This window comes from Capricornis sumatraensis, chromosome 2 (assembly GCF_032405125.1).
Source record: "Capricornis sumatraensis isolate serow.1 chromosome 2, serow.2, whole genome shotgun sequence".
Classification (NCBI taxonomy): Eukaryota; Metazoa; Chordata; class Mammalia; order Artiodactyla; family Bovidae; genus Capricornis; species Capricornis sumatraensis.
The window spans coordinates 200,223,469-200,248,574 of NC_091070.1; the positions used below are offsets into that span (position 1 = coordinate 200,223,469).

The 25,106-nt window shown below is 47.4% G+C and overlaps 1 protein-coding gene across 1 annotated transcript in view; it reads left to right on the forward strand.

Annotated features, from left to right (window-relative positions):
* The window catches only part of MKNK1 (MAPK interacting serine/threonine kinase 1), a 34,160-nt gene extending 10,002 nt beyond the window's left edge, over window positions 1-24,158 (forward strand). Inside the window, exons 3-13 of the mRNA XM_068963570.1 lie at window positions 265-366; window positions 2,849-2,946; window positions 5,684-5,763; window positions 7,675-7,748; window positions 9,825-9,929; window positions 13,220-13,275; window positions 17,742-17,837; window positions 19,331-19,525; window positions 20,200-20,364; window positions 21,521-21,564; window positions 22,873-24,158. Of these exons, the coding sequence (XP_068819671.1) occupies window positions 265-366; window positions 2,849-2,946; window positions 5,684-5,763; window positions 7,675-7,748; window positions 9,825-9,929; window positions 13,220-13,275; window positions 17,742-17,837; window positions 19,331-19,525; window positions 20,200-20,364; window positions 21,521-21,564; window positions 22,873-23,122 (1,265 nt within the window). The 3' untranslated portion in view covers window positions 23,123-24,158. The remainder of the gene's footprint in view (window positions 1-264; window positions 367-2,848; window positions 2,947-5,683; window positions 5,764-7,674; window positions 7,749-9,824; window positions 9,930-13,219; window positions 13,276-17,741; window positions 17,838-19,330; window positions 19,526-20,199; window positions 20,365-21,520; window positions 21,565-22,872) is intronic.
* Window positions 24,159-25,106: the final 948 nt, after the last annotated feature.

The following is a 25,106-nucleotide window of genomic DNA, read 5'->3' on the forward strand; positions in this document are numbered from 1 at the left end:
GCTAATGAGCTTGGTTTCAGCAGGCTTCTGCTATCCTCTTTTAATCTAGCCCATCTGTCTGAATTCCTTTCCACAGTTAATGATCTCCTATAATGGTTCGCCTTTAGTTTTTCCTCCTGGGTCAAAACAGATCAATAGTCCTCATAGATATTTAAAAGCCGTGAGTGTAAAGCTCCTGGGTCTCCCCCCTCCTCTTTCTTCTGGGTGAACTTATAGCTTGATCAGTCCAGTGATACTTCCGTTCCATCTCCTCTCTTCTCCCAGAGATGGGTAGCAGTGAACCCGTTCCCATTGCAGAAAGTGACAAGAGGAAGAAGAAGAAGCGGAAGGCCCGGGCCACTGATTCCTTGCCAGGAAAGTTTGAAGGTTGGTCACTCTCTTTGATCTCTTAGAGCTGGGTCGTTGACTCCCCAGGTATACCAGCATCCTGGAAGCCCTGAGTATAGATCTCAGAGCCAGCTTCATGTTTCTCCATGTGATAGGCACGGAAGATAGGAGTGAGAGACATGAGCATAAAGAAAAAGCCACGTGAGGACACAGCAAGAAGGTGGTGTCTGTAAGCCTCATAGACCCCAAATCTGGCAGCACCTCAAATCTTGGACTTATGGCCTCCAGAACTGTGCGAAAATGCATTTCTATGGTCTAAGCCACCCAGTCGGTGGTATCTAGATATGGCAGCGCTAGCTAATACACTTTTAAGCTGAGAAAATTTTTTTAAAAAGGCGAAGATGAGACGGTTTATAGAAAGGGGGTGACAGAGAGAGAGCACCAGGATGGGAAAAGCTCCCAGATGATGCACAGGCCTCCTCTGAATGGTCTGAGCCCTTCATCAGGGAACAGAAAGGCAGCCTGTCACAGTCGCATATGGAGCAAGGTCGCCTGGTATGTTTCAGCCCCTTTTCAGATGTAATCCTTCCCTCCGCTAGTCTTGGAGGAGCTGCTGAGAGGTGGAACAACCATGGCAGAGGAAGATGAAACATCAAAGGCTGTGGCTGCAAATGAAACTTAAATCTTCTAGGCAGTTCCTTGGCAGTCCAGTGGTTAGGACTCAGCACTTTCACTACTATGGCCTGGTCCCTAGTTGGGGAACTAAGATCCTGCAGGCCATGTGGCATGGCCAGACCAAAAAAAAAAAAAAAGAAAGAAAGAGACGTGAACCTTCTATCAGTAGAGAATTCAGCTCCTAGAGATTGCAGCTATTTGTGCCGGATGACTCTGACTCCATTTGAAGAGTGCATGTTGTGTTCAGGGGACATGATCAGGTCATCAAACATTTTGAACACTGTGAGGCACTAGGCTCAGAGCTGGTCCTGCTATCACTGGGCACTAGATGGGATGAAGTGACTCATTGGACACACCTGCAAGGTTCAGTCATTATTCCTAGGAGTAACCAAGGAATGACGGAGTGACCCCCAGCATCTACTTTTGTTTCTTTCATTGTGAGACTTGAAATAGCTTCCCTATATGGTCCCTCTTTCCAGCACTGCAGACATAACTAGTGAATTGATTGTTTTGTAGAGTGGTCCTAAAACAAACCCTTTGTAAGTCAGGAATATTGGACTTCCAGCCACCAACCTGTCCTGACATGTGCAGGGGCTACTATCCAAGTATCCATTGTGAGAGAAGCATGTCATTTAAAATACAAACAGCTGTAAGACCAAACAGTGATGGAACCAAGAAGGTGCATAGTGTAAGGTTTTGTCTATTTGTGTTTAACAATAATGTGTGTATGGCAGAGAGGTTGAAGGTGGGGAATGAACAAAAGTCCCATGGGTTTTAGAATAGTTTCCAAATCAACAGGTCTTTCTCTTTCAATGAACAAGAGAGTATTTCCTGTTATTCACAGATGACTTGTGCAATTATGGAGTTTCTCATAACTAAGTGATAAAATCTAATTTCATGGTTAACAGTATTCTGCGGGTTTTAATGCTAGGCTACCTTTAGAGGAAAAAGGTGAAGAACAGTAACCAAGGGAGGAAGAGGTCAGCTCAGCAGAGGCCTTGATGGAGCTGTGGCTTCCTTTGGAAGGGGTTCAGAGAGCTTGTGCTCTTTGTGAGCCTGGGAGATCACCTAAATATACTTTTCACCCAGGGCTATTGCTGTGTTAGAATCGCTCTGACTCAGCACTCTAAAAACCTCGAGGCATCCGTTTGCATCTTACTTCTCTCTCCTGTTTCCTGTGGGTAACTGCTGGAAACTTCTCAGAAATCTCCAGTGACTTCCACTATGTGTGGTATAAAATAAAGCAGTGCTTTATTCCCCTTTGTATCACCAGTTCCTGGCACTGGTCATGTGGTAGGTGCTCAACAAATGAGTGAGTGAATGAATGATGTCCATTCAGATCGCATCCCTTCTGTGAGGATCCCCCAGATCCACTGAGCAGATTTAACCTTCCCCTTCCCCTTCCCCTGCTCTTTTTTTTCTTACTGTGTTTCATCCCTCTCTGGTTTATTCTGGGGTCACTTGTGTACATACCTGTCTGTCTTCCCCAGCAGACTGTGACTCTCAAAGGCCAGGGACTATATTTTATTCCTCACTCTGTCCCTATTGTGAGTCTGACAAGTTGTCTGGCACACAGTAGGTGCTTGGGAAGCATGTGCTGAATTGAACCCCCTTCACTGACCTCATCTCTAAAATGAGGAACAAGATCCTGCGATGAGACCTGCTTGTCGTGAAGCTGAGTCCCAAGGCAGCCGGCAGCACTAGTGGCCTTTCTCATCAATGAGCACTGCCGGGTCCTTGAGCACCTGCGCTGTCAGACTGGGGAAGCCAAGTGACACAGCTCTTCTTTCCTTCTCTGCAAAGGGGTGACTCATCTTGTTATGCTTCTCCTCCATTTCACCTTTAGATGTGTACAAGCTGACCTCTGAACTGCTGGGAGAGGGAGCCAATGCCAAAGTTCAAGTTGCCGTGAGCCTGCAGAATGGCAACGAGTATGCTGTCAAAGTGAGTGTCTCATCTAGATGCCAGAATTTACTTTGCAGATAGTGAGTCCCAGCTTGTCCTAAACCAGATAGATTTTACATTTCACAGCATAGTGGCTTAATAAGAATGGGAGCTCCAAAGCTGTATTCACTGGATTCAGTGATTTCTCTACTTACTTGCTGTGTAACATTGGACAAGTTACTTAACCTTTCTGTCCTTCAGTTTCTTCACCTGTATAATGAGTGTAATAATAGAACTTATATGGTATTGTTGTGAGGTTTAAATAAGTTAATATGTGTAAAGTGCTTAGGGCAATGCCTCTGGTGAATGAAGTCAGCTTCAGAAAACAGTCAGATTTGGAATTAGAAGACCTGTCTGAATCTCTTTTTTGACAAACTACTACTATTTCACTTGGGACAAGTCACTGAACCTCTTTGAGTCTCAGTTCTCACATTTCTAGAAGGAAGATAATTATACCAACCCTTCCAATCTCATGGAGTGGTTATGAAGATGGAAACAAAAATGAACTGGTAGAGGTAGAAACATTTCACAGTTTACAAGATGCTGTACAAGTGATGTACAACAGAGTGTTGACAAGGACTAAGTGCTCAGCTTTGGGGCACGAGAAGTATTTTCCTGCTACATGACCTCAGAGTGGCTTACCTTGCCCCTCTGCTCTTCTGTTTGCCAACGCTACATGAAAGAAGGGTTGGATCTAAAGCAGTGGTTCTCAAAGTGTGGTCCCTGCATTATCAGCATCAGCACAACTTGATGATCTGGGAACTTGTCAGAGACACAAATTATCTAACTCTATCCTAGACCTGCTGAATCAGAAACTTGAGGCAGGCCCCAGCAACATTAATTTGAACCATCCAGGTGATTCTGGTGCACACCAAAGTTTTCAAGACATCTGCCTGAGCCAGAAGCTCTCATCGCTGCTTCAAATGGGTAAACCCAGCCAAACTGGCTTCTGAAAGACATGTTTCTCCTTTTAACCACATGGTCATAGTCCCAGATGGATTTATAAAGGAGAACACTTTTGCTAAGCCACAGCCCTTTTTGCTGGAGTGTTGCTTCATGTGGTAGCAAAAGCATTATCTTGATTCCTTGTTCTAAACAGATCACTATAAATTTCAAGTAATTTTTTAGAATATGCCTAAGTGGGTAAATGTAAATGGATTGTCAAATATTTAATACATTTGTGGATGACAGAACTACTTCTTCAAGGCTGCCCTTCCTCCATGCTCCCTGGCATCTTTGGGCAAATATCAGACCTAGGCGGGGCAATGCTTCAGTTTCAGCAGTGCTGCCCATGTCTCACAGCTCTCCTGTTCTTTGAAAGTACCCCAGATGTGGGCTACTTCTCCAGCCTGGCTCCACTATACTTGATTTTATTAGGGCTTTGCATAACAGCCATCCAACTGATGAATCCTAGAGTCTTACTCTTGGAATGGAATTTCAAGATAACCTGGTCCTCAGCCTCCCTTGTAACTCCTCATAATTTTCCATGTTTTGCACACCCCTGCAATCTCTGGTAGCAAGAGCTGTTTGCCTCCTCAGAGAAAATCGTGCCATCCAGCTATGCTGGATAGTTGCCTGCTGGGAATTTCTTCCTAACTTTGATCTTCCTGATGAACAAGCTGAATAGCTTCTGTGCCCCAGAATCACACCTCTCTGACAGCTCAGAACTGGAGTCCATCGGTTTACTAACCAACTTGGACTTATTTAGAAAATTACACTTGGTTGTAGATGTGTGTGCTGCTACATATTGGAGACACTTGAAGTGTCTTTGGTGACAGTCTTGGGATGAAGGACCCAGATGTCTGCCCACCCCACACATGGGACTGCCAGACAGTGCCAGCTCTGCAGAAGACTTGCTCACAGGCTCTACCTGCAGTGGTTTGGGGCTCTGGATGGGTCTACAGAGATGTGCAGAGTAAGCCAGTCCCCGCATAACCCCCCTGCTCATCTGTTGGCTGGCCCATTCCTTCAGTCACTACTTGCCAAGCATCTCCAGGTATAGGTAGGGAGGGGGAGCAGCTCACAGCATCATTGGAGAGACAGAGCCTCCAGGTTCTCTGAGCAAAGTTGTGTAGGATATAAGCGGATGTTGGACAGCAAGGGCTTTAGAAGCAGCTATGGGCTTGAATGGCAGCCTACCACTTAGCAGAGCTGTGGGCAAAATGCTTTACCTTTGCCTGTTCTTTCGGGATTGTGTTGTAAGGATTAACTGAGATTATGTACCTAAATGACTTCATACAGTGCCTGCCAAAGGGTAAGTTCTCAGAAGAATTGCAGAAGCGGCATCTGAGCTGGGTGTTGGAGCTTTATTTCCTCTTCACTGTATCCCTTATCCCCTTGCTCTTCCTCCAGCACTAGGAGATCCTTCAGTAGAGCTTGTAAGTTCTTAGCCTTAAGGCAGAGAGAGATGCCTTCAGAATAGGAGCTTGGGAGAGCTGGTTCTTTGTCTTGCTGGCTGCCTCAGTCTCCCTGGCTGCTGGGGTAGTGCCCTCACAGGCTTTGATGGCGATGTACTTGGCCAGAGTCAAACAGGTGGGCTAGAAGGTCCTGGGGCCAGTCTGTTGCTTTGCTGACAGAACCACAGTGCCTGCATCGCCATGGCCTATTCCAGACTTGTGCTTGACACTGGATTTGGGCTGAATTTGGGCTGAATTTGGCCTTGTGCTCTGCCAGAGGGCACCTGTTGGGAGTGTTTTGACCAGGTAGGTGTATATGACAGGTTTTATTTTTCACACAGATCATCGAAAAACACGCAGGGCACAGTCGGAGCAGGGTATTTCAGGAGGTGGAGACGCTCTATCAGTGTCAAGGAAACAAGTGAGTATAGTGTTGGGTGACTTGCTGCTTCTCTGGGGGGGATGGTTGGCTGCAGAAAAGGAAGTTGTTTCTCACCATCTCCCAACCCCAGCAGTTAGCTCTTGCTCCTTCCCCCACAACTGTATATAACTCCTTCCATCTTACAATTTTTAAAAGAGAAAGAGAGAGAGAGAAGCAGCAGCAGCAAAGAAGCTTGTCTTCTGTGTAGGCTGAAGTACTATACATACCAGGAATTTAGGCAAATTAGAAGAGCAAGCAATCTGAATCAGTGGCTGCTTGGAAAAAAAAACAGGTTTTATTTCTTGCAAGCACCTGTAGAAAGTAGGTTGAGTGTTGCCTAGTAGAAATCTATAGGGAGCTGCTTTAGTAAATAGATGAGGATGATAATAACTGTGAAGACTATTTGTGCTGTTTTCTTTTTCTAGCATATTTACATGTGTGCAGCTACTACTAGGGCTTCCCTCATAGCCCAGCTGGTAAAGAATCCACCTATAATGCAGGAGACCCCCGTTCAATACCTGGGTCGGGAAGATCCACTGGAGAAGGGATAGGCTACCCACTCGAGTATTCTTGGGCTTTCCTTGTGGTTTAGCTGGTAGAGAATCCACCTGCAATGCAGGAGACCTGGGTTCAATTCCTGGGTTGGGAAGATCCCCTGGAAAAGGGAAAAATTACCCACTCCAGTATTCTGGCCTAGAGAATTCCGTGGACTATACAGTCCATGGGGTTGCAAAGAGTTGGACATGACCGAGCAACTTTGACTTTCAGCTACTACTAAGGGTCCTGAAACCTTGTTTAACACTCTTGGCTTGATAACTGGGCCAAGGTGTTCTCTAGCCCCATCTTATTCTGCTCACCACCAGCTCCGAATGAGTGGCTCTCCCACTGTGGCTTTAAATCAGGGTCACCTCTAAGACTCCGCTTCCCGCTCTCTCCTGTCATGGCAGGGTCAGCAGGGAGCCAGTGGCCGGTATTGATGGCTTTGTCATTAAGCCTGGAAGAAGGGGGCTGCTGTTGATTTAACTCCAGGCACTGCCTCTACAATCTTCTTTCAAATTAGGCCATTTTGGCCATCTTATTCGGACGCCTTTTTGCTAGTAAAAGCCCGATGTCTGTCCCAAAGTGGTCAGCATTTTTTTATGAGAGACAGATTTTTATTTTCAGCCCTGCAGCTTTTGAGTTCAGCATTACAGACTCTACTTGGTTTATTTCATTCTTTAAAAGAAAAAAAGCCCCCAACACCTCTGATATCCAGGCTGGTGGCTTCCCTACTGAGTTACAAGACGACCTTGTTGGCAGAGCACAGTAATGCTCAGGCAGACAGAGAGTGCTCACCGGGGAAGGCCACAAGTGCTATGGTGGCGGGGAGCGCGGCCGTTTCATTAAGTAGCGCTTAGCAGTTAGGGTCTAGCGGTGCCCACGTTAGGCCCCAAGTCTATTTGACAGATGTTTCCATTTTCTCCAGGCAATGTAAATACTGCCCCGTGATTTATGGGCAAGAGGGAGGGCAAGTAATTATTTGCTGCTTGCCTCCAGGACACACACCTACTATTCAGTGTTATTAGCCGCAATTGCTTCCAGTCGGCTGCAGATTTTATTCAGTTTAATGTGACCGGGACTTTTTTTATAACTCTACCTAGTGGGTTTTAGGGTTGGGGTTTGACAGCACAGACTTGGTGAAAACACCAGAGACTAAACATTATGGAAAGATAAGGTGACCTGAATCTTGCTAACACCGTTGGCTGCTTCTTAAACCTGGGTCTTTAATAAGCATTCTGATTTCAAGTTGATTTCTGCCCATTACAGAGCATCTGTTTTTGTTTTTGTTTTTTTTTTTGTCTATTTAAAAGTGAGCGTCAATCTATAACACCATTTTCCCTTTTTTTTTCCTCCTATTTTTCCCTATTTAAGGCACATTTTGGAGCTGATTGAGTTCTTTGAAGACGACACAAGGTTTTACTTGGTCTTTGAGAAATTGCAAGGAGGTACTTACTGTTGAGCGTGTGTTCGGACTTCTGATTAAGACCCAGGGTAGTGATCATCCATCATGAATCCCAGAGACTTCTAAAATGAGTCAAGCTAATAAAAAGGATGAAGGACTTAAAACTGCCCTTGGTTTGGGAGAAGGGAGGCCGGAGGGAAGGATGATAATTAGCATTTTGCAGGACTTAGAATGTCATTGGTATGTACATTCTATAAATGCCTTCTCGTTATAATAGGGCTCATATATAGATATATTTCATCATCAATTTATCAATCCATTGTTTTGACATTTCACTATTTAATGGAATTAATTATGGGGCAGAAGCTTTTACATACACTACTAAGTCCAAAAAGGCTCACCAGAGGAGAGGAGGGACACATTGTTTAGGACACAGACCGGGATAGAAAGGAGGCCTGAGAAGTGCCATCCTGCAGATGGAAAGATGCCATTCTCGACCACCACTGCTACTGCTTTTACCCACACACATGATTGCTGGAATATATATTTAAGTTGCTTTTCTGACATAGAGAAGTCCCTTCCCTCCCTATCACTCACCCATCCCTAGGTCACATTTGCAAGGTGAAGGTTAAGGAGGATGTCTGGAGCCGAGTGGAGGTCTACACGGGAAGGGGCTAGGTGGTTAAGGGAGCTCCGTCTCTTATTAGCTATGTGACCTTGAGCAAGTCATCTAAACTTTCTAAATGGTACTCTCTGTAATCTGTAAACAGGGGAAATGAGAGCTCCTACCTCCTTGGAACGCTGTCAAGATTAAATGCAGTAATTCATGTGAAATGCTTAGCTCAGTGCCCAGTGGGCACTAAAGGTTTAACAAATGTCAGCTGTTAATATTATTAAAACAATTGGGTGTACTGAGGGCTGTTATAGACATGTACTCTTCACCTTCCCTTTTAACAAATTTGGAAACAAGACTTGAGCAATCCCAAGACTTAACCTAGAGCCAGTTTTCTCAGAATGTTCCACAGTGTATTGGGATCCTTTGATTGTTTACTCTGGCAAGTGAAAGATCTTTCATCCTCTTCCCACATCAAAAGCCAGAGATAATAAGTAAACTTGTGCCATTTGTAGGACACAGAGACAGCACCTTCAGGCCAGAAATTCTGGCTTCCAGTGGTGAGCACAGACCACATGGAACCAAGCCATACGCTCATGCCTGTGTGTGCCCTGCTTCACCCAGCGACACTAGCACTGTGAATTACCTGTTCTGAGATGCTTGATGCAGCCAGGTTCATCTATAGCCATATCACTCAGAGCACAGCTCTACTGAGGCCAGACTCAGTGGGTAAAAAAGAATGATTGGTTTTCTCAGGGATTCTATCCCCGAAGCAGTCAAACCACAAGTCCTGCTGAGGAGAGGTCTGCACAGGCTCCGGGGCCAGACTTACTGGGCTCGAGTCCTGATGACGCCACCATTTACTGATACATGGTCTGGAACAAGTTGCTTAACCTTTCTTGGCTTCAGGTTAGTGAGTTACTCTGTTTTGTACATTATGTCCAGTTGCAGTGAGGATAAGATAATCTATTTTTAAAATATCACGTAGTGCTTGGTACAGAGCAACTACTCAATGAATATTAGCCATTGCCAACAAAATAACAGCAACAACAATAATAATAATAAATGGGAAATTTCAGGAAAGAAAGCAGTTTTTTCCCTTTTTCTAGACTTTACACAACCAGTAGAGGTGTGGCATTTCCACCTGAAGGACTGTGCTCTTGTTTGGACCTGAGCTCAGATGCAAGGGAGGAAAAGTTCCTCTAGAGAGGCCCCCAGCCCCAGGTGGAGTCACTTTTAGTTCTTTTCGATTTCAGAAGCCAGATCTGCCCCACATCGGCCCTTCTGCACTCATCATAAACAGGTGCAGAAGATAGCTGTCCAGTTCCGTTCAGTCCAATTTTGTGCTGGTACCTGGTCTGTGCCAGATACCACACTGGTGCTGGACATTCAGTGATGAGTAAGCCTGTGTCCCCACTTGAAACTTTTGAAAACTTGGCCTCTGAGAAGGTACTACTCTTACTAGAGCCTGAAAAGACAGTCCTCTCTGCCCCCTCTGCTCTTCAGGCTCCATCCTGGCCCACATCCAGAAGCAGAAGCACTTCAATGAGCGAGAAGCCAGCCGAGTGGTACGGGATGTTGCCACCGCCCTTGACTTCCTGCACACCAAGGGTGAGCCAGGCCTTGGCCTTAGTGGGTGGGTTGGGCTGGTTGCCTCTGAGGGCCAAGGGAGAGGGGCAGCCCAGGTAGAAGGCTGGGAGCTGGTGCAGCTAGCAGGCACACCCACGACGGTGAGGGAGGCAGGCCAGGGTGGCGCCTACACTTCTGATGGGGATGGCAGCTGGTTGTGGGGCTATTAAGCAGGCTAGGGATACAGGAGAAAGAGCAAGGAGGGGAAAAAATAGATTTCATGTTGAACAAGGGATGTCTGAGTGTGTGTATGTGAATGACCTTTTCCTTTACTAATGAAGAATACAAAAATCATGCGTAAGACAACCTAGATTCTAGGATGAATATTTGGGTATTTTTCAGTCTAGTGTTTTAAAATATATAACCCGTATCTCTTTTTTCAAAATTGGCATGGTAGTATATGTGTAGTTTTATATCTTGTTCACAATAAATGGGAAATGCATTTTTCTATTAACATGGTAAGTTGGAGGTATCTGTTGAACATTGATTGTGATGGTAAATAGCAGGCTACTATTGTTTGAATTATACTTCAGTGTATGGTTCCTTATCTAGAACTTTTGTAGTCAATTAAATATTTTAGCACATTATATGTTTTCACATTTCTGGAAATATGTTTACTATCACATACATTTGAAAACTTGCCTAACAGCAATACCATGGCAAAAATGAATTCTGGCTTCACCTTTTTTTTTTTACCAGCTTTGTGCTCTCCCAGTAACAGTGGCTCCCTCCTAGAGCTGTGGTGAGAATTAAGAGAGATCAGAATGACATTATCAACAGTAGCTAACACTTACGTAGCACTTGTTATGTGCCAGGCACTGTCCTAGGTCTTTTATATATCGATTCGCTTACATGATTGTATGTCTCTTGTGTGTATGTTGTACACATGTAACAGTGGAGCACAGTGCCTGGCACATAGTAGTTCTTCAAAAATATTTCCTCTACCCTCCACCCCCACCAGGCAGGCAGCATTTTTCCTCCTTATACTAATTCCCTTAAAGAAAAGTATCCTGCCTTCTGGGGTGGGGGTGGAGCGCATACTTTGAGGCTTAGTTCTGCTCCTTTCACTTCTGTGACATTGGCCAGGAGTGCTTAGGTCCACTTGCAGGCATGATGCTCCTGCGTCCTGCTTTGTGCCAGGGATTCAGTGCAGCTGGTGAGGCGTGTGCAGGAGGGGAGGCTCACCGATCCACCTCACTTCCTCCGGGGCCTGAGGAAAGTGCTCCATGCCCACACTAGGGGCCTGACTTGCACATGGGATGAAAATTCCTGGAAGGGGGCATCTGTACTTTGCACAGCATGATGAATAGCAGTAGTTCTGTTTCTGAAAGCTGGGATGCATGTACGTAACACCTGCCTGACAGAGATTTACAACTGCTCTCCAAGCAGCCTCGGTAGATTGCAAAAACTGGGTCACACTTTTTACAAGATCCATACCTTGGAGGGGGGTAAAGGTGGTTTTATTTCTTATTTATTTATTTATTTTCACCAGAATGCACTACAGGGACCAGAGGCTGGTGGTGTCTTAGGAGTTCTGAAGTGAGCTGGTTAACATCTAGATGGCCAACTGCCCATGTGACTAGAAGTTGGAGGGGATGAAAAACGATTTGCAGCTGAACTTGGCTGTTTTCTAAATAACTTCACACCTGAAAGATGAATTGGGCTAGAATGGGTCAGCCTGAAACAAGTTCCATACTTTTAAATACTGGACACAGTGCAGCTCAGCCTCTGGGAAATGAACTGAAGCAGCTCGATGGCCGGTGTGCTCACCGAGGCAGGCCCATTATTATGGCCTGACTCTTAGTTCTCAGACCGGGGGATGACGGGGCCACAGGCATCTATTTGAAGAGTAAGGCTCCATGTGTGGCTTGTGATCCTTCTGTGGGAGCACTTGCTGTAATGGAAAATATCTTTCACTTTTAGTGCAGCAAGTTGCAGCCTGGCTCAATTTGTGCAGCCTGGACTGAGTTGCTCTGGGTTCTCATTCAATTAGGTGACTGACGAAGTTACTTAGCCTGCTGGAGCTCAGGTTCTTCCTCCCTAGTGAAGAGCGTCCGGTGGGCTGGGCCTCTGCCTCCTGCCGATGAGCCAGAGGGCTGCCGGTGAAGTTGATCAGCAAGGGAGGTATAGTGAAGCAGAGTCTGCTGTTCTCCATTATTCCATGAATCCTCTGCTGCTTCCCAGTACTTCCAAGCAGTAGCTGTTGGACTTTTACTCTATTTTACAGCTCTTCTATCTCTGCACCATACACTCTGCAGGAGGAAAATGGGAGGTTTCTGAGTCCACCACTAGAACACCATGGCCATGAGTCTTTGTCAGTGTCTTTGGTTAGAATATGGTTTACCCCCAGATGCCTTGTTGGCCAAGTCAGCAGCTTTTAATGCCTCGTGTAAGCTGCTACCTGCAGTCTCCTTCAAGGAGGTCTAACCAAATGCAGGGATTGTTGTTGTTTAGTCCCTAAGTCACGTCCTACTCCTTTTTGACCCCATGGACTAGCCCGCCAGGCTCTGTCCACGGTCTTATTCAGGCAGGAATACTGGAGTGGGTTGTTGTTTCCTTCTCCAGGGGGAATCTTCCCAATCCAGGGATTGAACCCACATCTGCTGCATTGGCAGGCGGATTCTTTCCACTGAACCACCAGGGAAGCCCAAAATACAGGGGAGGTTCTTAAGAACAGCACCCTTGGGCCAAAGCAGTCCTTGCTGACCTTCTGATAGGACTGCCTTATACATGCAGAGTAAGTAAGAAGGGAGTCAGACAAGCTTTGGGAGATTTGTTAACTAACTCTCAATCCTCTGAATATTCAGGGAGTCCTACTGAAGGAATCTTTTTTTTTTTTTTTAAGTTGGCCACACAAGAAGAAATGAGGTAAAGTAGTTCCAGCCCCCTGAGATGCTCTTAAACAAGACACTAGTTATTTCTTCACTGCTGTTCCAAGCAGGGCTGTTTGGAGGGCTCTTTGCTCTGGTTCGTATTAGGCTGCTTACTCTGAGTTGGCAGTGCAGTGCTAAGAGGTGGGCTGGCTGGGATTCATTTAGCCCTTCTTATCCCTGCTAGACTTCTAAAGCTTCTGCTTCAGAAGAACTTGCAGAATCAACTGGGCTTTCTGTTTGTGTCTCTGGTTACTTCTGCCTCCTGTAGCTCGTTGATTTTTTAGTGTACCATAATTGGGAATTAATCTGCGAACGACAGCATTTGGGAAAATTAATTGTGTGTGGAATGTTTGATAATTGTGTGTATGTTAACCATTTCTTTGTTCTTTGTCATTTCAGGCATTGCTCATCGTGATCTGAAGCCAGAAAATATACTTTGTGAATCTCCAGAAAAGGTACCTGGGGCCTGATTTGGGGTGTCACAGTTGACACAGACGCAGGGAAGCCATCCTTACTTTCAGTGTATATCATCAGCAGCTCTCTCAGCCTCAGTTGAACTGACTGTTAGTCTTGTCCTAATGTGTAGTGTTTCTGCGTCCCAGGCAGGGCTAGTCCTAGGCCCTTCTGTGTTCTTTATGAGCAGATTGTCGTAAACCTAAGAATTTGTAAAATATATGAGACCTGCACACAGTGATTGTTTTCTAGTCCACTGCACCTACATTTAGAGCAGTAGATGTGAGTCAAACAACAATTCGATCTTACATCAAGCAAATCTCTGCTTGTGAATGATGTTTATGCTACAGAATGTATGCCTGCTATCGTCTACCACTACAGGCTGTAGTTAGGAAGCAAGTTCTTAAAAAGGGTTTCTGCTTCCATTTTTATTTCCAAAGGTACCCATTAAGAAGAAGACATTTATACTTGGTGTTGAACAATGCAACCTATTTTTTTAAGCTATTGGATGTATTTACCTGTTTCGGCTGTGCTGGGTCTTCGTTGTGGCTCACGGGCTTGGTAGTTTGCTGTGCATGGGCTTAGTTGCCCCACTGCATATGGGATCTTAGTTTCTGGACCAGGGATTGAACCCATGTTCATTTGCAGGCAGATTCTTAACCACTGGACCACCAAGGAAGTCCCCAAATGCACCCTATTTTAATCTTTATCTTAAGCTGTTAGTAAATGGAAGTGTTTGCATTTCCATAAGCATGTGTGAATTTGACAGATTCTTTGTTAGGAGAGTTTAAGCACGGGTTATTTTGATGGCCCACATTCCTAGCTCTGTGTGTATACATGTACATATGCCTGATACACATGTCTTGGTATGGATTCAGAGAGAGCTCATAAATAAGGAATGACTGTCAGGGAACATGTGAATCAGCCTGCTACTGCAATGCTTTTGTGGGAGATAGAAATATATTCACTCAAATAAGAGCTTGTGGCTTCCTGTCCATAGCTCTGGCATAAAACTATAATTTATCATGATTATCATTATGGTTAATATTAATAATTACATTTAACATTTTTTGAGCACTTACGTTGTGCCAGGCAGTTACACTTATTTCATTTAGTTTTTATAAAATCTCATGAGGTAGATACTATTATTTTCATTTTATGAGGATGAGGAAACTGAAGTTTAGATAGAGTAAGAAATTGCCCAAAGTCACTCAGTTGATAAGTAGCAGAAATTAAAACTTGGAGAAGGGAATGGCAACCCACCCCAATATTCTTGCCTGAAAAATTCAATGAACAGAGAAGCCTAGTGGGCTATAGTCCATGGGGTCACAAAGAATCAGACATGACTAAGCAACTAACGCTTTCAGAGATTAAAACTAAGGTAGTCTGATCCCGGACTCCACTGTTGCTCTGAACCACTCTGTCATAGCACCTCTGATTTACAGTGTACTTTCCTGTCCTTTGTTTCATTTGATCTTCATGATACAGGTTTGTTGCCCCTTTTTATGGTTGAAACATGAAAATTAAAAGAGACTAAGTGTCAAATGACATCATCAAGAAAGTGAAAAAGCAACCCACAAATGGGAGAAAATTTTACAAATCACATATCTGATAAGGATTTAATATCCAAAATATGTAAATAACTTCTAAAACTCAACATCAAAAAGACAATGTAATTAAAAAATGAGCAAAGAATTTGAAAAGACATTTCTCCAAAGAAGGTATACAAATGGCCAGTAAGAAAAGATGTTCAACATCCTTAGTCATCAGTTCAGTTCAGTCGCTCAGTTGTGTCCGACTCTTTGCAACCCCATGAATTGCCGCACGCCAGGCCTCCCTGTCCATCACCAACTCCAGGAGTTCACTCAAACTCATGTCCATCGAGTCAGTGATGCCATCCAGCCATCTCATCCTCTGTCGTCCCCTTCTCCTCCTGCCCCCAATCCCTCCCAGCATCAGGGTCTTCTCCAATGAGTCAGCTCTTCGCATGAGGTGGCCAAAGTATTGGAGTTTCAGCATTAGCATCAGTCCTTCCAATGAACACCCAGGACTGATGTCCTTTAGGATGAACTGGTTGGATCTCCTTGCAGTCCAAGGGACTCTCAAGAGTCTTTTCCAACACCACAGGTCAAAAGCATCAATTCTTCGGCGCTCAGCTTTCTTCACAGTCCAACTCTCACATCCATACATGACCACTGGAAAAACCGAGGCCTTGACTAGGTGGACCTTTGTTGGCAAAGTAATATCTCTGCTTTTCAATATGCTATCTAGGTTGGTCATTACTTTCCTTCCAAGGAGTAAGCGTCTTTTAATTTCATGGCTGCAGTCACCATCTGCAGTGATTTTGGAGCCCCAAAAAATAAAGTCTGACACTGTTTCCACTGTTTCCCCATCTATTTCCCATGAAGTGATGGGACCAGATGCCATGATCTTCGTTTTCTGAATGTTGAGCTTTAAGCCAACTTTTTCACTCTCCTCTTTCACTTTCATCAAGAGGCTTTTTAGTTCCTCTTCACTTTCTTACATAAGGGTGGTGTCATCCGCATATCTGAGGTTACTGATATTTCTCCCGGCAATCTTGATTCCAGCTTGTGCTTCTTCTAACCCTTAGTCATCAGGGAAATGCAAATCAAAACCACAGTGAGATACCACCTCCCATCTACTAGGATGGTTATAATACAGAAAACAGAAAATAAAAAGTGTTGATGAGATGCCACCTAAGGGTAAACAAAACCAGTTAAGCAACCTCTCCTGCCTGACTCCTGGACACACCCCTACTTTCACCCCATTAAGGAACAAGCTCACCATGCCCTTGGGGGTGAGTAAACCAGGGAATTTGTTTGTTTTTGCTCCCCCTTGCTGCAGCAAGGACCCCCATAAAGCCTTGCCTAATATTGATGAAGACGTAGGGAAATTGGAACTCCTGCCCATTGCTGGTGAGAGTGTAAAATGGTACAACCACTGTGAAAAAGTTTGGCAGTTCCTCAAAAAGCTAAGCATAGCATTACTGTAACACTCAGCAATTTCACACCTGTGTATATACCTAAAAGGGTTGAAAACAGAGACTTGAACACCAGCGTTCATAGCAGCACTAATCACAGTAGCCAGAGCTGGAAACCATCCAAGTGCCCATCAACAGATGAATGGGTGAACAAAATGTGGTATATCCATACAACTGGAATATTGTTCACCCATAAAACGGAATGATATTCTGACACATGCTACCACTTGGATGAACCATCTGGACACAAAAGGACAAATTTTGTATGATTCCATTTAATGAAATATCTGGAATAGGCAAATTCATAGAGACAGAAAGTAAGTTAGATGTTACTAGGGCTGGAGAGAGGGGGAATAAGTTATTGCTTAATAAGTACAGAGTTTCAGTTTGAAGTGATGTGACGGTTTTGGAAAGACACTGGTAATGGCTGCACAACAGTATGAGTATAATTAATGTTGCTGCTGCTGCTGCTGCTAAGTCACATCAGTCATGTCCGACTCTGTGCGACCCCATAGATGGCAGCCCACCAGGCTCCCCTGTCCCTGGGATTCTCCAGGCAAGACTACTGAATTGTAAACTTAAAAATAGTTAAAATTTATATATATATAATTTATATATATTGGGTTGGCCACGAAGTTCATTTAACCCAAATGAACTTCGTGGCCAACCCAGTATTTTAACCACGAGAGAAGCTAAGTGAAAAGGAAAAGAGGAAAGGTAGACTCTAAGGGAGAGCCACGGAAGGGAGGGAGGAAGGCGCAGCAGGCAAACAGTGAGTGAGGACTTTGACTGTCTTGCTGTGCTGCTTCCAGCTCGCAGACCATTCCCACACCACGTGTGTGCGCAGCGGCCTCCCACGTGGCTGCAGAGATGATCTGCGCTGTTTGTGGTCTCAGGTGCAGTGTCCAGTCTGGGGAAGCTGGGCTGCTACATTGCTGCTGCCCAGAATGACCAGCCCTCCCAGCCTGAGGGATTTCCTGGAACATAGAACTTTCAGTGCTTAAATCGACAAAGCCCCAAGCAAGCAAAACCTGGTCAGTCACCCCAAGCAACCTGAAGGGGTCAAGGGTTTTGTGCAAAACTCCTTTGCCCTGCAGTGAATGAGCTACAAGGGGTCATTCATACTTAGGGGATACATACTAAGTTCTCTTAACTTCTGAGTTGCAGCCTGCACTGTTGGCAGGAAGTCCATAAGTTTGCTCCTTGTCTTCTAGCAAGTTCACAACAGTGACCCCAGGTGGTACACTCATTTTCCCCTAGTCAGGAAATAAGGAAAGAGCACGGGGAAGAGGACACCTTAGGACAGATGCTCAGGTGATTTCTAGTTCACTCAAGGAGGGGAAAATGAGCACCAGCTAAAGCTGGGCTCCGGCGTGGCGGCCGCGTGACTGTGTGCCCACACGCGCTGTCTCCTCATGCCCTTCGGTTGCTCCTCTCTGTAACTGTGCCTCCTGCTCTCCTTTTCAGGTGTCCCCGGTGAAGATCTGTGACTTTGACTTGGGCAGTGGGGTGAAACTGAACAACTCCTGCACCCCCATAACCACACCAGAGCTGACTACTCCAGTATGTATGGCCGGGCACTGTGCCCTCTCCTTCTGAGCTCCTGCCCCCAAAGCTCTGGAGACAGACTGAGGGCTGGGGAAGGGAAACCAAGCATATCTACTGCTACCTGAGTTGCTTAGCCTGACTTCTTGTCTCGATAACCACCCCCAGCCCCCCACCCCTCCCCTACTCGATGAAACTGACATTGGAGCTTTTAGGTTGGGGTGGGTCCACTGCTAATGAGGAGACCTGGCTGAATCCTGACCCCTGTCCCAGGTGACAGGCACTACTCCCAGGCCCACCCTTTCGCTCATGGGCGTGTGGACAGCTCCCACTGCCCCCTCAGAGATGGGGCACGTCCACTTTGTGGTGAGGATGGGGAATGTCTCTGTGGTGTGATGAGAACTGAGAGGTCCAGGCTCTCTGCATGTTAGCCTGGCCAAGTTATCCTGTTGCATCTCTCACTTCCCATTTCCCCCCCAGATAGGCTGCTGGAAGCCATTTCTTCCTCAGGCATCTCTTGTACATACTGGCTATACTCTAATTATTATATAATTCTTTTGAGATCTGCATGCTTCACAAGTGAGTTTTCCTAATAATGTTTTTTTAAGACTTGCGATTAAATATGCCCGTGTCTCATCCTAAGCACCATTATTAGAGATGTTTCTGTATTAGCTTCTACCACACTGAGGTACCCTGTTTTCAAAGTCATTAACTCTAATTGCCAATAACAAAGAAAATGTCCTTTCTGCACTTGCCATCTTCCCACCAAATTAGTTTTGTATGTTGGGAGTTGGGAGGAGGGTTGTCTCCCAGTGAGCCTGCAATAATGAAGAGGGGAGTAAAAGGAATTTATTTTGTTTTTATCAGCAGCTTTCTGTGCCAGGATGGGAGGAAGGAATCCTGGTTTCTTGTCCTAGTTTGCTACTGATGTGCTTGAACAAACCCCCATCCCATTCTAGTCTTTGGTTTCACCTCCATAAATGGGAGACCTGAGGAGATTGGCTTTGTTCTAAGAGCTCTCCTAGCTTTGATGGTGTCTTAATTCCCAATTCTTATAGAATGCTCAAAGCTAGCAGGGAGGTTTGGCAGGACTTCACTTTAAGAAATCCTTGCTTTATGGAATTGGCTGTCCTCCGAGAGCTGTGCTCCTGGAACATGGAAGTACCTGCTCACTCTGTGACTGTGTGCAGAGACCCAGTGCAGGGAGAGATGCCTGGAGGTTCTTGACCAAGGGTCTATGCGTACTGCAGAAGGACCTAAGAAGATCAGAGGGGTCACCTGGAACCAACTGGGCTGTGGGTCATGGATAATGCTAGGACTCAGGTGTCAAATGTCCAGTGACCCAGCTTTTCTAAGTGTCTTGGTGGCACCTAGCATGCTCTGGCTGACTTTCCTGACAGCTTCTTCCTCTGCAACTCCATCCTCTCACTCAAGTCCCACCATAGTCCTCTCCCTGGATTGAGCCCGTCTCTTCTCTGCCATTCCCCCTTCCCCTTGTCTGGCCCCCACAGTGCGGCTCTGCAGAATACATGGCCCCCGAGGTGGTGGAGGTCTTCACGGACGAGGCCACTTTTTACGACAAGCGCTGTGACCTGTGGAGCCTGGGCGTGGTCCTCTACATCATGCTGAGTGGCTACCCACCCTTTGTGGGTCACTGTGGGGCCGACTGTGGCTGGGACCGAGGAGAGGTCTGCACAGTGTGCCAGGTGAGCCCAGGGCCCACTGTGGGGTCAGGTGGTTGTGGGAGGCCAAGCAGGACAGGGCTCAGTGCTTGTGCCTGATCTGGAAAGGGGTGGATTGTGCCCTGTCCCTCTCTGGCCAAGGGCAGCCACCAGAGATGAGAGATGGAGATGGATGAGCCTGAGATGGAGTTAAGCAGGCCCTCAGCCATTGAGGAAGGAGTTCAGGGGAGGTTGTTAGAGAAGATCACTCCTGAGCTGAGTGAATCTTGGAGGCAGAGTCTGGTCCCAGGGGAGGAGAGGCACAAAACGCAAGTAGAAGGAACAAGTCGATTGAAGACAGGAGGTCTGCAACAGCTGCGTATGTTGAGGGAGGAGGAGGATGGATAAGGATGCTGATGGGGGAGATGAGCCCAGGCACCTGGATGGAGGGCTAAGGAGTTGGATGTTATTCTCTAGCTGCTCATTCCTCACTGGCCTCCCACCTGGCCGTCCACGTAGTATAGCCTTCCCACCCACCAAGGGTGTTCTGTGCAGTTTGACAATTCAGGGGGGTTGGGGAAGGAGCCCTGGTCTGGGAAATACACAGGCCAGCTGCACCTGTAGCTGAGGGCGATTGGAGCCATGTGATCAGACCATGACAGGTACACCCTGCCCATCCCCTGGCTGGTGTGGCCTCAGGAGGAATCTTCTTTACCTAGAACAAGCTGTTTGAGAGCATCCAGAAAGGCAAGTATGAGTTTCCTGACAAGGACTGGGCTCACATCTCCAATGGGGCCAAAGACCTCATCTCCAAGCTCCTGGTCCGAGATGCGAAGCAGAGACTGAGCGCTGCCCAAGTTCTGCAGCACCCATGGGTGCAGGGGGTGAGTTACCCAGGGAGAGGGCATCCGCCTCTTCAGGCCTGCAGCAAAACCAAGAGGAAGCTCTTACATCCCGGTGGCTGACCTCAGCTGAGGGGAGTCGGATGGCAGCTTTATCCCCTGTGCATAGCGAACTGAGCTGACCTCTGACCTCACCCCATGCTGACCCCTTACAGATATCACTGACTTGGATCTAACCTTGGCCACACACTAAGCCCCTAGGTGACCCATGTGTCTCTGGAATGGACAGAAGCCTCTGGGAGATTCGCCTCATGCCTCCCACTCTTGGCAGAGGCACACAGCCCGGGGAGCAGCCTGGCTGGGAGCACCGCCACTTACACAGAAATGCCACTACCTGAGAGTGTGCAGAAGCAGGGCCTAGCCACCCTGCTTGCTGTGCGGCTGCACTGGGGGCTCATAACTTCTTCTCCTGGTGCTGGGGTCTGGCTGCAGCTTTCCTGAAAGGCACATGCTGCTGTTTTCCCCAAGGAAGAGTCTAAGTTTTCACTCGAAAACATTGTTAGCATCCTCCTCAGTTAATCATGATAGCAGACCCTGCCCCTCCATGGGGTCTGCCAGACCTCCTGTGGTCTTACTATCTTGTTGGTCTGCCAGGCCCTTGACACTGGGGCTGGTTGCCAGCTCCAGTTACAAGTAGGGATCCAAGCCATGGGTCTCCAAGTGGCTAATTCCCAGCCACCCAAGAGCTGCTGTCTATACTGAGCATCTGCCACGTGACAGGCTCTGGCAGTAGTGGGAGGAGCAAGACCAGGGTCCTGTCTTCATGTTCTGATGGGGAGAGGGAACCAAGGGGACATGAGGATAGGATGGCAAATGCTTATCTGAAGTGCTCAGGCCACCACAGGGCAAGGACCCACCTCTGCTTGGGACAGGTGTTGGGGGTCAGCAGGACAAGGGGAATGTCTCACAGGGACATGACCCTGGAGCTGGGGTCTCAGAGGGTGATTAGGACTTCACCAGGGAGAGAGAGGGCTCTCCATGCAGAGGCAGCTGGGTTGGGTGCTGTACCTTGCTTGCTGTCTCCTTGGAAGGTCTGACTGCTGGCATGCCTGGGCAAGTCCCCTCTGCTGGCTTGGGTAGGGGCCGCTCTTGAAAGAGGGAGCAGCGCTTACCCACACATTTGTCCTTCCCGTTCTAGCAAGCTCCAGAAAGGGGACTCCCCACGCCGCAAGTCCTCCAGAGGTAAATGCTCCTGTCACACTCAACTCCCTTCCTCATTTGGCTTTAACTTTCCCTTCAAGCTCTCAGCCATGCTGGGGCCAAGGTCGGGGACGTGGAGCCCATCTCTAAGCTCAGATGTCTGGCCTCCCTCTTCCCGCTTCTCTTCCCGTCTCCCTCTACAGTAAATCTGCTCCCTCTCCTCTCTTCTTCCACCTGGTTTCCCCTGCCCCAGCATCTTTAAGATCCCTCGCTAGGCTGTTTGCAGAAGGAAAACCTGTTTTGTGGATCCTCGTGAATCGTAACTGGAAATCACTATTTACAGCACAAAGCACACCAAGGTTTCCTTCTACTGCAGGGGGTTGTTAAAAGTAGCGGAAATCCGGGGCCCTGTAAGGCAGAGGGACCAACAGTCATATACACTACTAGACAGACAATAACAACAGCCACTGTATAAGAAATACCACCCATCAGGTTTTGTACTAAGGGCTTTACATGTGTTGAATCCCATAAGCTTTACAATAAATTTAAAAGAGGAATGTTCCTATTGCTTCATTTTATAGATGAGAAAACTGAGGAATAGAAGTTAACTTAAGGGTGCAGTCCATAGGGCTGCAAAGAGTCAGACATGACTGAGCACACACACATACACCCAGTAGCCTGGGGAGTGAGACTTTGAACCAGACCTGTTTGACTCTGGTGCCTTTTAACACCAGATCGTGTTCCCAGTGAGCACTCCCTACTCCTCAAGAGCCAAGGCTAAAGACTCTGGGAGCCAACCTCCTGGGCAGTTTCCCGGAATAAACAGGGAAGTCTTACAGTTTATAGTCACAAATATCTGAGTCCAACTTGGGTTCCTCCCTGACTCTGTAGAGCTGCATCCAGAATCTTTGAGGCTCCAAACCTCAGGTCCACCTTAGAATACTGATTCAGCAAACCCAGAGCTGGGTTCTGGGACTCAGACGTAAAGGCACAGCCCCTGCTCTTGGAGTCCCCTATCCTGACAGAGAGGGATGTATGTGGGTAAGTTTCGTGTGCCATGGCCCTTCATCTGGTGGAGCTGTGTGCAGAGCCCTGAGAGCTCAGAAGAGGGGGCTCTGGATAGAAGGGAGCATTAGTCCTAACTCAAGTCCAGAGACTGTCCTTGAGGCTCAAAGCCTTTCTAGCCCCAGTGAGTCAGATTCTAAATCTATGCAAGAATCTCTTTGGGGAGAGCAACCTGTGCCGATTCGGAAAAGTCCAGTGGGAGCACAGAACTGCAGCAACTGGGGCGGGTGACCCCACTGAACCCTGCCTCCCTCTCTTCCGTGCTCCCCTTCCCCATCCCTGCAGGAATAGCAGCACAATGGACCTGACGCTCTTCGCAGCCGAGGCCATCGCCCTTAACCGCCAGCTGTCTCAGCACGAGGAGAACGAGCAGAACAAGCTGGCCCAGGAGTCTGAGGCGCTGGCTGAGGGCCTCTGCTCTGTGAAGCTCTCCCCTCCCTCCAAGTCCCGCCTGGCCCGACGGAGGGCGCTGGCCCAGGCAGGTCGCAGCGGAGACGCGCCGCCCAGCCCGACACCCACAATGCCAGTGCCCTGACCTACTCTGGGTCCCAGGCCTGTCCAGGCCCTGCCACCCTGGAAACCTGTGAGAGACCTGCTGTGCAGCTCCATCCAGGCCTTTTCCTTCACGAAGGCTCTCATCCTCCTGTCCCCAGAGTCCTCAAGGAAAAAGCTTTTTCCAAAGGTGGGGGGGACGGTCGTCGTTGAAAAGGAAAGCAATCACTTGTCACTTTGCATAATGGCCTGCGGCAGGGATGTCTCTTTACTGGGCTCCTGCCCACCTGCTCACGTGCCCCTGGATGGAGGATTCAGCCCACTCTCACCGCCAGGCAGCTGTAGGGCTGGGGCTGTGGCCTTCAGGGAGCCAGCCTTGAGAAGCGCCCATTGACAGAGGCTCTTCCCTCTCGCCACACTGTCACCCCCTCTGGCGGTCCTTCCACCTTCCTGTGTCCTCCAGACGTCCTCCCCCATGGCTAAGCGAAGCCATCCCCTCAATTCAGGAAGCCAGGTCAGCCTTCCAGTCGATGGCGCAGAGAAGCACATAATCTTTCTTTGCCATGACCAAAATGTGTCCCTCATTTATCATCCTCTTCCTTGTTTGGGATTGCTGCTAAAGTCAGTATTATTTTGTTTTTAAAGATGCATTTTTTGTTTGTTTGTTTTTAACCACACTCTTCCAGCAGAGATGAGACTTTTAACCCCCCTATGAGCCCATGGACTTTCTAGAGCTCTTAGGGCTCACACTTCTCTCCTGAATGTCCATGCATTTGGAAGATGTTAATCAGCTATTTCTGTTACTCTTAACTGGTTTTAAGCTGTTCAGATAATGAGTGACTTAGAGACCAGTGTGTCTGCTGCTTCCTCCCTCAGGCCTGTTGCAGAAGGCAGTGCAGGTCTGGGGCAGTGTGGAGTGCTGTGCCTGATGTGGTGCCAGTCTGGAGGCTGCCCGGCCCCCCGGGTTGGAGCCATGTGGTATCCGCTGCTGGTGAGCACAGGGGCATATCCAGCATCAGATAGCTGAGCCGCTTAGTCACCCGAGAAAATCGACTTGCATATGTCAGATGTTTATACGGTGCAAGGACACATTGCGCTTATTTTAATAAAACTGTTTTCAATTCTGGTGTCTTCCTGGTGGTCCTTTTCTTCCCCTGCAGTCCTGAAGAGGAGAGGAGACAGGCCTTCTGGAGAGGGGCTGAGTCTAGCCGAGGGGGTGGGGTGCCTCTTGTCAAGACATCTAAATACAGCACTTCATTGGATCCATGACACAAGGTGAAGGAGAGATCATTGCTTCTCTTTTTCAGGTGAGGAAATGAAATTCACCTACCATCTGTCAATCTCTTACTCTGTGCCAGGACCCAGGGAGAAGTAGGAAGCAGCCTCTGCCTTTTAGGATCTCCCATCAGGTGGAAGAGGCTGTGTCAGCAGCCTTCACACAGGCTAACCTCAAAGAGCTCTTCGACGGGTGCACCCTGTCCCCAGCCCAGCCCACCCACCCAAGCAGAGCAGAGTCCCCTCTGTCTAAAGCAGCACTGAGCCTTCCTCGAGGCTCCAGTGTGTGCCCAGGACTGTTTGTCCTCCCAGAGTTGGCAACAAAGAAAAAGCATCTCCATCCACATGTTTGTCGAGCAGAGGGCTTCCATGCCCGTTGCCCTAGTAATCCTCAGAACCAGACTCAGAGGGCTGTTTGGGAAGGGCCTTTAGAAATTCCCAAGGAGGAACTTGTCTGGCGGTCCAGTGGTTGAGAATCTGCCTTGCAATGCAGGGGATATGAATTTGATCCCTAGTCGGGGAACTAGGATCCCACATGCTGAAGAGCAGCCAAGCCTACCTGCCCCAACTACAGAGCCCAGGTGCTCCTGACCGTGGGCCACAGCCAGCGAGTCCATGTGCCACAAGAGGTCTGCATGATGCAACGAAAAACTGACCCAGCCAAAGAAATAATTAAAAAAAATTTTTTTAACATTTAAAGGTACAAATTTTCAAAAAAAAATTCCCAAGGAGGTGGCAGAGGGAGGTCCGAG